General features: G+C 43.2%; 2 protein-coding genes across 2 annotated transcripts; one reads left to right on the top strand and one right to left on the bottom strand.

The window, feature by feature from the left end:
- Positions 1–175: 175 nt before the first annotated feature.
- RTBDN (retbindin) lies at positions 176–2,681 on the top strand. The gene is made up of 5 exons (XM_044685043.1): positions 176–320; positions 636–696; positions 999–1,127; positions 1,957–2,053; positions 2,415–2,681. Exons 1-5 carry the CDS (start codon positions 176–178, stop codon positions 2,679–2,681), a joined length of 699 nt encoding a protein of 232 aa, XP_044540978.1.
- Positions 2,682–9,946: 7,265 nt separating this feature from the next.
- On the bottom strand, positions 9,947–11,002 carry LOC123232085 (V-type proton ATPase subunit d 1-like). The gene has a single exon (XM_044658435.1). The coding sequence runs from the start codon at positions 11,000–11,002 to the stop codon at positions 9,947–9,949; it is 1,056 nt and encodes a 351-aa protein (XP_044514370.1).
- Between the last annotated feature and the right edge of the window lie 2,699 nt (positions 11,003–13,701).

Here is a 13,701-nt window from a genome sequence, read left to right as displayed (position 1 = left end):
ATTGCTGTGAGGAGGGGTAGTAGAGAAGGACCAAGACAGACCAGAAAGGACAATAAGCCTGTTATCCCCAAAGGCACTATGAAGGAAGACTCTGGTGCAGTGACTCAGTTCAGTTTTTGATCCTCAGGTGGACATGAGAGGCAGCGTGACTTGGGTCCTAGGTCTAGCCTGGGCTATGAGTCTGCTGGGGACCCCAGGGACCTTAGGGCTGGCTGGAAATGATGGTGGTGCTGCTAGCTCCAAATGCCTAGGCACTGAACAAGTCAACAAGGAGCCCAAGTTTGATGGGGCACCAAGTTGGTGTGGACTCCGTTCTACTGGTAAGTGATATCCCTCCCCTTTCTGATCTTCCTAGGATAGACAGATAGTTCCCCTTCTCTCTGGACTTCCCACCTCTCTGAATTCATTTAGGAAAACCACACACACACACACACACACACACACACACACTTGTTACCCTAAGGCTGACTCAAGTCACCATAATCTTGCTTCCCATGGAGGCCCCAAGAGCAACAAGAGTCCCTCTCACATTCCAGGACCAAAGAACTTCAGGGGAGGGCAGTCCTAGCTGATGTCCTCCATCCCATGTGACAGTCCCTCTTCCAGCAAAACTTACCTTTTCTCTTCCACCCCAGGCTCCCCCATAATGGCAGGCATCTGCCTCATTTGGGACCGCTGTGGGGGCCTGAGCCCCAGGTGAGTGTAGTCCTTCCATCCCTTCCACTGCTGGACCATCCTGGAATAGATGGATAATTGATGCACTAGAGGATTTGCATGCTTTTTACATGTATTTGAAGACACTCAAGGACACAGCCATAGTGATGCCCCACATCACTTTAAGTCTAACCTAGAAAAAAAATCTGGGCTTCAATTACTTCCCCCTCCGAACACTCTACAGTCCCTGCTGCCCTAGGCTACTCTGCTGGTTATGTGTCTTCAGAGTCAGTTGTCTGAGGCTCTGCATTCTCTAATCTGTAATCTCTCCTGGGCTCCTCCAGGTGTGAAACCTTTCTACAAAGCCTCTCCCGTTTCCTCTACTGCTCATCACTGGCAGGCAACTGGGCCCATCCTGAGAAACATGGAAGTGTCCAGGCCCTGCCAGTTTGTGCTGCTTTCTGTGACCAGTGGTAAGAGTGGATAAACTCAAGGGCATGAATGGGCCCTTCTGAGAGCTTGCCTTAGGGTAGAAATATAGTTAGGAGTCTGAGGCAGTTTGAGGGGAGGGACCTGACTGGAGGGAGGCAGGAATGAGACAGTACTGGGGGGGGGGGGGGTCCACAAGGAAGGCAGAAATTTCAATTAAGGTGCAAAGGAGCCTGCTGTAGAGTTCTGTCCTGGTCATCCTTGACCAAATGATGCTATTAATCTAGCTGTGGTAGAAGGTGGAAGAAGCTGAGACCCCAGTGGGTCATTCCAGGTGGGGCCATGGTGATTAAGTTCCAGAGGCAGGAAGACCTGGGGCACCTTCATGTGGGGGGTGGGACAGGGGGTAGGTGAGGAGAGGGGAGGTGGTATAGAGACTTGCCTGGCTATGGGTAGCCTAGGGAGATTGGAATAGGGAGGCTGTGAGAAACAGGGTTGGAGAATGGGCCACAAGTCAGAGGATTTTGAATATTTGGATTGGAGTTTGTGGCCACAGAGTATTTTCGACTGAAGTGGGGAAAGGATATGGCCAAAGCCTAACTTTAGGAAAGCAAATAAAACTGCTTAGGCAGCATCCACTGAAGACAGAAACTTGGTTTCTGAGAAGTCATTTGTTTAGTAATCCAGTCATGAGAAGGGACAAGAGTCTGGGATTGGGATCAGGACACCTGAGCTCCAATTATGGCTGGTTAGTTTTGTCAGTTCAGACCCCTGTCCCCTGAGTCTGGAGTGTTGAAAGAAAGGGTAGGACTACACTAGCAAAACTTCCATTTCTGAGACCCTGATTCCCTAGTTGTCTCTCTCCCTGCTCAGGTTTTCAGCCTGCAGAGATGACCTGACCTGTGGCCGGAATTGGCTCTTCCAACCAGAAGGAGGGAGTTGTGAGGGTGGCTGTCTCACCTTTGACCAGGTGAGGACCCACCAAAAGTCCAAGTCCAAGTGGCCCCAGGTCCTACAGGGTCATGGTCCTCTATACTTTACTTTCCCATGGTCTTGGCCCAGCCCCTATCTGACCTCCCCCTCTCTCCTTGAGCCTACAGGTTCTCAGAAAGACACTAAACATGAACCTCACCGCCTCCCTTGCCACCTGGTTCATATCTGGCCCTCATCCTATGAGCAGGGCTCTATTCTCTTGTTATCCTGGTTCCCCACTTCATTGATTGCTTAGCTCCTCTCCTCTACCCTTAGTCTCACCTCTTACCTCCTTCCCCAACTAAATAGAGATCTAACCCTGACCCTCAAATGCTATTGATCCTGATCTGGTCCTGCAGACCTTCCTGGATGCCCGAGACCTGTGCAATTCTGCTCTGGGAGACTACCTGGTTGCTGCACCTGCTCCCTGTCCCTGCCTTCAGCTCTCCATCTCTGACTCGAAGCCACCTGGCCCAGAGACCCCATTCAGCACCGCCTGCCCAGCCGGGCGACTGCCCCGACCTCGAGGGCCCCGGAACAACCGGCTCAGACGCCGCTCACTGCTCCTCCCTCCAGTGGGGTTTGGCAGTGGCAGCGGGGGCAGCGGTAGCGGTAGCGGCCCCTAGAGGGTGCACCCTGTTCAGGTGCAGGGAGCTGGAAAGGAAGGAGGATTTAGATGAGAGCTGGGAACCTTGACATTCAGGACCTCAGTGGAGTCAATGAGAAACTACCTCTCAGCAGCCTTCCTTCCCTCAACTCCAGCTACCTCCCACTGGCTTCCCCATGCTGTGCCCCCAGATTTTGTCCTCAGATCCTGGCCTGATCAGCTCGGGGGAATAGGGTACAACAGTGACTCCTTGAATAAAATGCACAGCTACAGAGCCCAAGACTCAGTTGCTTCTTGTGAGGTGTGTGTGTGTGTGTGTGTGTGTGTGTGTGTGTGTGTGTGTGTGGTGGGGGAGGGCAGGGGGGAAAGGTTAGAAGACATAATAGTCTAGAAATCTTCCCAGAGTCTGGGGAGTCCCAAGTTGTAGCCTGGGGGATAGGAATGGGGCCTGGGACTCCCTCCCCCTCCACTTTCCCAGTCTTCAGATTTATATATTAGCCTTTAGATATATTAGATTATACATTATTAGATATTAGATATATATATATACATATATATATATATATCTTTCAATGTGGGCTTTCTCCCTGCTAAAACTGGGGAAAATACTTGATTTGGAGACAGAGGACCTAGGTTAGAATCCAAACTCTGGTTATTGTTACCTATGTGACATTGGGAAAGTCACTTACATTCTCTGGGTCCGTTTTCCAATTTGTAAAAGGTGGGAGTTGGACTACAATTTTAAAGACCTGATTGGTGCCATAGCACCTCCATGTTTTGATTTAGATTATTCCCTACACCATTCCTTTCCTAAACCCTCACTTCACCTTCGATCACACACTATTATCCAAAGATTTCAGTCTTTCTCTGACACTAATAGTTCCTGGTTCTGGCCCCATTTGGAACCAAGTCCTGGGGTAGTCTGGCTTCTAAAAGAAGGGTCAGATTTTTTTTATATTGTCTCTCATTTATTATACTCCCACCCCAGAATAGAACTTTAGGGAAATTTTTAAAACATATCTTAGGTTTGTCTCATGTCTAGGGTTTTCCCAAAAGAGAGTGACAGTATCTCATCTAATAAGGCATTTAATACAGTATCCTTCCTCCACTACAAAAGAAATACAGTTGTCCCTCACTATATCTTGGTTCACTTATTGTGGCTTCACTGTATCACGTGTTTTTAAAAAATATATATCTAATTCTGTATCATGGAGTTTTCCCTTTATCACGATTTTGTGGATGAAAATCATACTGTACACAATGGAAATGCAGTCGGCCACTACCACTTGCACCAAGTTTGCCAACATGAAATTGTACACGGCATGCTATTGGCTGATGGAATGAAAAGTGACCAACCACAGCACTGTGTTCTGTATCCTGGGCGCTGATTGGCTCAGTGGAAAATAAGTGTGGAAAAGGTTTATAGGAGAACGGGAAGGGTTTATAAAGCCTTAAAATATATATAAAGAATAAAATAAATATAATGCCCCCACTTCACGAATTTTCACCTATCACAGGGGAATGTAACTTCCACAATAGATGAGGGATCACTGTATTTAAAATCTAAAAGACTTATAAGCACGTATTGACGAATACTTAAGTAATTCATAACTCTTCTGCTCCATGCAGGTTGATGCTTAAAACATTGTTGGACTGCTTTACCCTAGACTTTATACTGTCCAAACAGCACGTTCAAGGTCCTATCTTCTGGTGTCAGGGCAGGCTCATCAGGACTGACCAGGTGGTCATCTGATCCTTCAAGGAGATTAGAAATTATGTCCTGCTGCCATTCACCTCAATGACTTTAGACATCTTAAGGGTCCTATAGAGATGCCAAAGTTTGACATGTCATCTCAGGATCACTGTTTAGTCATTTGTGCTCAGGGAAGGAAACGCAAAGCAGAAGAGACAACTAGAGTTTTGAGCAGTCTCAGGTTTACCTAAAGAATCACATACTTTTTTATTTTTTCATTTAAGATTATAAAATTCTAAACTTAAATATGAAAAAGGAGATATATCCAAGTACTTAGTAGAATATAAAATAGGATCCTATAGGAAACTGAATCTCCATTTCATGCCACATATGTATTTTTTATTTTTATGTTTTACTTCATTAAATATTTCTCAATTACATTTTAGTTTTTTCCAATTACATCTAAAAACAATGTATAACTTTCATTTTTTAAAATTTCAAGTTAGAAATTCTCTTACTCCCCTCATCACTCATTGAGAAAACAACAATTTGGTATGTTGTATATGTGCAGTCATGCAATACATTTCCATATTTATCATGTTATCACAGACCAAAAAAAAACCCAACAAGAAAAAGAAAGGTGTTTTTTTAAACATTTTTTAATATTCATTTTTAACATGTTTATATGCTTTATGCCCCTACTTTCCCCTTCACCCCCACTCTCCCCCCACCCATGGCCGATGCGCATTTCCACTGGTTGTAACATGTGTCATCAATCAAGACCTATTTCCAAATTGTTGATAGTTGGATTGGTGTGGTAGTTTTGAGTCCACATCCCCAATCATGCCCACCCCAACCCATGCAGAAAGGTGTTTTTTTTAAAGTATGTTTTAATCTGCATTCAGACTTCATTAGTTCTTTCCCTGGGAGTGGATAATATTTTCTATCATAAGACTTTTGGAATTGCCATCAATCACTGTATTGCTGAGAATAGCTATGTCACTCACAGTTGATCATCATGCAGTATTGCTGTTGCTGGGTACAATATCCTCCTGGCTCTGTTAATTTCATTTTGCATTAGTTCACGTAAGCCTTTCCGGGTATTTCTGAAAGCATCTTGCTCATTATTTCTTACAGCATAAAAGAATTCCATTACAATTTTATACCACAGTTGTTCAGATATTCCCTAATTGATGGACATCTCCTTAATTTCCAATTCTTTTATATCACAAAGAATAGCTGCTATATATATTTTTTGTACATATAAAGCCTTTCCCCTTTTCTTTGATCTCTTTGGGATACAGACCTAGTAGTGGTATTGTGAGGTCAAAGTGTATGGATAGTTTTGTAGCCCTTTGGGCATAGTTCCAAATTGTTCCCTGTAACGGTTGGGCCAGTTCACAACTCTACCAATAATACCTTAGTGTCCCTATTTTTCCATACCTCCTCCAACTTGTCACTTGCCTTTTCTATCATGTTAGCTAATTTGATAGATGTGATGTGATGTTTTAGAGTTGTTTTTGCTTTTCTCTAATCAATAGTGATTTTTGGCATTTTTTGAGACTGATAGCTTTGATTTCTTCTGAAAACTTCATATTCTTTGACCATTATATGTTGGAGAATGCATGCCATGTTTTCTCTTTTTTTAAGTATATAATAAATTCTACTTGCTATTCTCAAAACTGCCATTATGCTTCTTTCCACTTTCTTGTTCTCTTCTGTGCATTTAAAAATATGCCAACTCTCTTTTTTTGTCATCATTATTGCTAACTCCTTCTACCCTCCATTCAAATTAAAGACAAAGAAAGAAAAAAGTCCTGGTGACAAGCATAGGAAAAAAAGGAAATCCACCCAAAGTTAATATTTAAAAATGTATACCTCTATATCTTATTACCCATCATCTTTCTATCTGAAAATAGATAACTAGCTTCATTGCTGGTCCTCTAGAGGCATATTTGGTCATTACATTGATCAGAGTTCTAAAGTCTTAAAAAGTGGTTTTTCTTTACAATGTTACTATCTTTGTATAAATTTTTCTTCTGACACTTCTCATTTCATGCTTCATTAATTTGTGTCACCCAGGGCTTTCATAAATCATCCTTTGCCATTCCTTAAAATACAATAATAATCAATTATATTCATAATTCACATAACTGAACAATTTGTTCAATCATTCTGGATTGTTTAAGAGTCAAGGTGCCCACACCCCTAGGCCTCTAGGTTGTTGTTTTACTTTTACTTTCTCCTTTTTAATTTCCTCCCCTCAGAATCAGGAATCTTATTTTGTTTGCAACAAATTCCCTCCTCATTATTGTCCTTATTCATCATGCCACAAACTTCCCATCCCTACACTTGTTTCCCTGTTGAATTTAATGGATTTCTATGAAACCGTATGTGTTTAACTCTCATTTCAGATAAGAGTGAGATTCATCTGCCTATACCCCTTCTTCTATGGTTGTATACTCTTCTTTTCACACACCCCTAAGAAGGAGAAATAGCAAGTTCCACCCTCTTCTTCCTTTCTATATTAGTATATTCCTTTGACTCTTTCTCCTTTTAAAATTATCAGAACTGAACCAATCCACCACCAGGTTCTCTTTCTTATTGAATTCACTCAATATTCTTCAAAGTTATTATGCTTCTAGGTTTCTTCTTCATTAGAATATTAACATTTTTTAAAAATGTTAACTATACATCATCTCAGAGTTCCCTCCAACTGCTCAAATCAATTTTACCTTTCTATGTTCCTCTTGATTCTTATGGTTGCAATTCAAAATTACAACACAGTTTTGGTCTTTTCATCATAAATTCTTGGAAGTCTTCAAAAGGTGATTTTTCCCCCCTTTGCAGGATTATACTTAGCTTTGCGTAGTAAATCACTCTCAGTTGTAAGCCTATATCTATTGCCTTTTAGAATATGGTATTCTAATATCCCCCCTTGTTTAGAGTAGAAGTTTTTTGCAGTTACTTGATACCTAAACTGTTTCTTTCTGAAGGTTTACAGTATTTTTTTAATGTGGGAGCTCTGGATCTTGGCTATGACTTTCCTGGGACTTTTTTTGGGGGGGGTCTTTTCAGGAGGTGTTGGATAGATTCCATTCATTTTGTCTTCTTATTCTAATAGATCTATGTTTTTACTTATGGTTTATTAAAATACAGTGTCTATAATGTTTTGGGGACCATATTTTTCAGGAGATACAATGATTCTTAAATTGTTTCTCTTTGTCCTAATTCCCAGGACAGATATTTTTTTCAATATTTCTTGCTCTCTCAAATTCTAATATTCTAATTTTAATAAGGCGGCACAGTGGATCCAGTCCTGGGCCTGAAACCAGGAAGACTCATCTTCCTGAGTTCAAATCCAGTCCCAGGCACTTACTAGCTGTGTGACCACGAGGAAGTCACTTAACTCTGTTTGCCTTAGTTTCCTCATCTGTAAAATGAGCTAGAGAAGGACTTGGCAAATCTGTTCAGTATATTTGCCCAAAAAAGCCCAAACAGGGTCACTGAAGAGTCAGACATAACTGAACGACAGCAAGAGCAAGTTTTTAGAATCCGTTACTTAAGATTTAACATTTTCTCTTCAAAACTTTATCCTTCCATTTCTTTCCCTCCAGAGTTTACTTCATTTCTTCTATTCATTCATGGAATTCTTTTTTTAAATGTTTACCTTCTTTGAATCAATTCTAAGACAAAAGATCAGCAAGGACTAGGCAATTGAGGTTGACTTGCCCAGGGTCACATAGGGAAGTACTACAGTGTTGTGCCTTATTTGTGGAATTTGTATGGAAATTTTTTTCTCCATTTGAGCATCTCCTTTACAGGAGTCTTTTGGGATATCTCTAGAGCTATGATTTTGTTATTGTTTTACTGGCCTGTGTTTTGTTTTCTCAGCTTTAACTCTTGAAATGGGGCATTGAGGCAAGACATGACTCCCATTCTTCTGTGCTTCTTGATGATGAGGTAAGCCATGTTTGATTTCAGTCTGGTTCCTCTGGGTTCCTGCCTTCACTCTACCTCCCAGGATTAGGCTCTCCTGAATCTCTGAAGTTCAGAGTGATGGATTTTTAGGATCCTCTGTGGCATCTCAGGCCAGAACATTAAGACACCTCAGAGGCCCTGGGATGTCCCTATCTGAGTACTGCAGCCCCATGTTTCTTGCTGCCTTTCTCTCTAGGGCTTCCAAGGTTCCTACTTAGGGGCCTTCTGACTCCCATGAGCTTTCTTGAGGAATCCTTCTGCTCCTGCTGCCTGCAGACCCAGAACCCTGCAAACTAAACATTTCTCTGGCCTGCTTCTGGTCACACTAGGAAGCTACTGAACACTTGCACTGGCTTTACTGGTAGCCCTCTTTCTCTCTTGGGTTTCTAACTGACCTCTTCTACAACTCTGAGAAAAAATCTCTGGAGTTTCTCATTAGGTTTCTTGATCCTTACTCATCTGGTGCAAATTTCAAGGTTTTGTCACAGGTATGTAGGAGCAGGGCAGTCTCTCTCCTTTCAGCCATCCATTTTGTCTAATTAACAAACATATCCTCTTTTTACATTTTAAAAATAAATTTTTTTTCAATCAACAAAAATCTGTCTTCTCTCTTACTTCCTCCCTCCTTCCAAGTGAAAAAGAAAGAACAAAATCTCTGTTCCAAACATGGATAGTCAAACAAACAAAAACCTACATTGGTCCTGTAGAGAAAAATATGTCAATCCACATTGTTTCACTTCTCTTATCAGGAGGTGGGGAGCATGTTTCATCACGAGTCTTCTGGAATCATGGTTGGTCATTATATTGATCAGTTCTCAAGTCCTTTTTTTAAAAACTATGCCATTTATTTATTTATTTATTCACAGAATAGGCAACTTTATTGTTAAGAGAAACAAAAAAACTCAAAGTGTTTGAAAGAAGAAAGATATCTCAGGATTTGGAGGAGAATCTGCACAGTCCCCTGACTTCTATCCCAAAATCTCCTGCCTGAGGATGGTAGGGAGAGGCAAAGCTCCTTAGTTGCCAGAGCCAGAGTCCTGGCTTGTGCTGGTTTGGGGAGAAGCAGTGCAGTCTGTTGTGTACGTGTGTACTTATATATGTGTATGTGTATATGTCAGGAAGAGGGATGATTATCTGGGTTACTCTCCTGCCCCTAAAACATAGATATCCTTCTTCCACTGGGGATAGAGTGTTGGGGCAGCAGCTAGGAGGAGGAGACTGGCAAGAAGAGCCAGGTAACATATGGGGCAATCAAACTGGCTTTCCCTAAAGGAGTATCAAAGTGTGACCAAGATGCCTTAAACAGCTGTAAATGTTGAGACAGGGGGACCCCTGTATTTATCTCCTAGAGCAAGAGTTTTAACAACACAGATGTTACAGAGGCTATTGGTGGGGGTAGGGGTTCAGCGCTGATGCTAGGATTTTAGTCCCCCACCACTCTAGATAGCTACAGAGGACCAAGTCCATTTGGGGGAAGGAAGAGGGAACTCTACTTCAACATTAGGTATATATGGAATAGGCCAGAACAGTAGAATGCATGCCCAGTACCATGGACATGTGAGGACCCATACCCACAGAGCCCCATGGAATCCAGGAATCGGAAGAGGAGGCTAGAAGATGTCAATGTAATTTCTGATCTTGTTGCGGTGGTTCTGGGCGATGCACTCAGCAATCCACACAACATTCCGGCACTCCTGCTCCTTAAGCTTCACGAAAGCGTAGAAGATGCCAAAGTGGAACTGTCTGAGAAAGGCCAGCTTGTTCAGGTTCACCTCGTGCTCAAAGAATCGGTCCTCCAAGGTCTTACCTCCAGCATTGGAGCCAACCGCTTCAAAAAGCTCTTTATATTGTGGGTAGAAGTCGGCCACAGCTTTGACCTCCTTGAACTCAGTCGCCTGTGCCAGCAGGGCCTGACCATGCGGGTAGAGCAGCCCACAATTCGGAAAGAGTTTGGCCCGGGCCTGCTTGGAGAGTTCGGTGCCAAACGAGTTGATGGTGATGATGAAGACCCTGCGGTCGGCCTCAAATTCCAAGATGGGATTCATGACCTCTGCTGTGGTGCCCCCCAGCAGGGTGCAGAACTGATAGAAAGACTCCAGGTAGGATTTGTACATCGTGTTGCGGAGGATTTCGATGTTCAGCTGCTGGAGCTCCTCCTTGGAAAAGTGGGTCTGGAAGAAGATAGCGAGCGGAGAGTCCACCAAGATAGCGTTGTACAGTTCTTCTTGTGTCTGAGCGATGTTCACGGCCTCTATCTGATCAAAGTGGCCCAGAGGGTGGCACTTGGGCATGAGCTCGGAGATGGAGCGCTCGTGGAGGGTGCCCGTTAACAGCAGGATGACGTTGTCGATCATGTAGCTGTAGGTGATGAAGTCCAGGAACTTGCTCAGCGGTTCATACGCCTGGTTCCTCAGGTAGAAGAACTCTGACACCATCTTCTCCCTCATTCTGTCGTCAATGATGGACACAGAGAGTGGGGAGACCTCATTCGCCAGGAAGTTCCCGTAGGCTGTAGTCTGGAGGTGGAGTTTCAGATCCTCCAGCGACTCGCACTGCACCAGGTTTGTGTAATCGAAGTGGGTTAGCAAGCCCGTCTTTAAGCCCCGGACCAGCCCCTCCAAGTAGCCGTTGTCTGCGTTGAAGTGGAGCTCAGCGAAAGAAAACATCTCGACTTGTGGCTGCGGGCCGCGCGGATCCAATCAGGATTGGAGCATGCGCGTGACCCCGCCCCTCATGAGTCAGGTGACTCATTGTCTTGCCCAGGGTTCTTAAATCCTTCAAAAGTGTTTGCTTTGGGATACCCAAGGTGGCTAGGAGGGGAGAGAGAGCTGAGTCCTGGCAAGTCTAACCTTGGACACTTCCTAGCTGTGTGACCCTGGGCAAGTCATTTAACTCCGATTGCTTAGCCCTTTACAGTTCATTTGCCCCTAACGGATATCAATTCTAAGACAGAAGGTAAGAGTTTTCAAGAATAAAACAAAATTGTTTGGCTCCACTCCTCTCAATCTCTGCCACTTGTGAGCTGCCCACCTTACCTGCTGTGCTCTCTCATTGGTCTGCTGGGCAGAGAGGCGAGGGATGTGAAAAAAATGTCCTCAGGCACAATGAAGAGGGGGAGAGAAGCAGCTCAGCCCGTCTTTCTGCCTTTCTAGTAGTAATAACATTGGGGGGATGGGGGTGGACAGGGGAAGGAGGGTGGCTGAGTGCCAACAGTGCTCTGCATGCCAGATTTGGCAACTGTGCCATAGGTTTGCCATCACTGGTCTAGAGCATAAAAGGTGAAACCTGTTGCTCACCTCCTGCTAGAGAGTTAATGGACTTAAGATGCAGAATGAAACATACATTTTTGGAAATGACCAATATGGGAATTTGTTTTACTTGATGATGCATATTTGTTATAAGTATTTTGTTTTCCTTTTTGTTCAGTGGAATAGAGGAGGGACGTTGAGGGAGAAAAAGGAAATATTTGATAATTGATAAAATAAAATGTAATTTAAATTCTTTAAGGCCTACATCTTGCTTTATCTCTTCAAACAGTTTGTTAAATTTGTACTTAAGGTATCTTTTTTTTTTTTTTTTGAGTCATTGAAATGCTTTGGAATCATTTTCTTCTGCTAGATTTGTGCCTTGAGCTTCCCTATCACCATAATAGCAGCTTTTTATAGTAGGATTCTTTTTTTGCTTACTCATTTTTCTGGCTTACTTCTTGCTTTTGGACTTTAGGGCTGGTCTCTGCACACTGAAGGGCACGTGTAGACTAGTTCTGCTACTGTTTTCTTGAGGTATCAACTGTTGCATTATTCCAGAATCTCAGAGACAACTACAGCAGTGTCCCAAAAGTTCTGTGATCCAGGAAAAGTTGTATTCCTGCCTTTCTAGTCTGAGTCCTGAAAGTTTCTGACCTGGAGTTGGGTCTGAGCATCATACTTATGGGTTTGCCCCATTTTGAGTTCTAATAGACTGTTGCTAAGCTCAGGCACTGTCATAGTTAGAAATCTCTTTTGGTAAAGAATGACAGAACTGTAGGCTCCTCTTTGTTCTGGGATGCCTATTATTCCTATATAGCAGCGATGGTGAACCTTTTAGAGACCGAGTGCCCAAACTGCAACCCTCCTCATGCAGCATGTGAGCCTCCCACCTTACCCTAGACAGGGGAGGAAGTGCTCCCATCGGGCTGTTGGGCAGAGGGGCAAGTGAAGTGAGAAATGTCCTCAGGCACTTGTGGAGAAGGAGAGGGGAGCAGCCTCCTCTGGCACATATGCCATAGGTTCCCCAAAGTGGCTATATAGGCTTCAGGCTGGGCTATTAATAAGAACTAAGACCATAGTCCATGACTAGGGCCTGAGCCACACTACTGCTTCCTTGAACTTGCTTCTTAATCAGTATATATCCTAGAGCCATTGACCACTCCTTTACATGTAGGTCTCCTCCTCAGGCCACCCTGGACCTGAGATCCAGAACTGGATTATAAGCAAATATATGCTAGTTTTGTATCTTTTCCTGAACCCTGCAGAAGTTTAGTCCCCTTTGGGCTAGATTTAGGACCTTTTCCCATTCTAAAGCACAGACTCTCCTTATGTAGGCATGCTCTGACTAGTAGACCTCTGTGCCTCCCTCTCCTGACCTGGCCTGGAAAAAATGACACACTGATTTTTTTTTCTTGGATTTCCTGATGAGAACTTGCATTTTCTAGATCTGCTTGAGGGTGGAGGTGGGAGAGAAGGAGTTTGCTATATTTTTTCCCTATCACTCTGTTATCTTCAAGGGCATACTCTTGATGCCATACTCAAGAAGCTTCTGGGGAAGGGGAAGGGAAAGACATAAGCACATATGTAGTATCTATTATTTGCCAAGCACTGTGTTATGTGCTTTACTATTTCATTTGATCCTCAAAAAAACCCAGAAGGTAGGTACTATTCTTATCCCCATTTTACAATCAGGGAAACTGATAAAACAGACATTCAGTGATTTGCCCAAGGTCATATAGTTAGTTTCTGAGACTGGATTTGAACAAATATCTTCCTGATTCCAAGCCTAGCACTCTATCCACTGTGTCACCTAGCTGCTTTGGGGCATCCTAGCTTTCTATTTGTCAACCCTGATCCTTGTCACACTACCAAACCATCTTCTCTTCCTAGCATACAATTCTTTTTCTTTTTTACATCAGTTAGTCCTACTTTTCAAGGCTCAACACTGGTTTTGTGTTATAGCTCATTCACACCACACCACACATACTTTTCTTCAGAGACTCTTATATTCCTATTTTGTTGCCTGATAGCAATGCCAATAGAACATTACTATTAAAAAGATGGGCCTTCACTTTCATGAGAAGCTTAGTGCTTAATATTAAAGGGCTTTTGTAATC

The sequence above is a fragment of the Gracilinanus agilis genome, chromosome 1, assembly GCF_016433145.1.
Source record: "Gracilinanus agilis isolate LMUSP501 chromosome 1, AgileGrace, whole genome shotgun sequence".
In the NCBI taxonomy this organism is placed as follows: domain Eukaryota; kingdom Metazoa; phylum Chordata; class Mammalia; order Didelphimorphia; family Didelphidae; genus Gracilinanus; species Gracilinanus agilis.
This window is presented reverse-complemented; position numbering and strand designations above follow the sequence as displayed.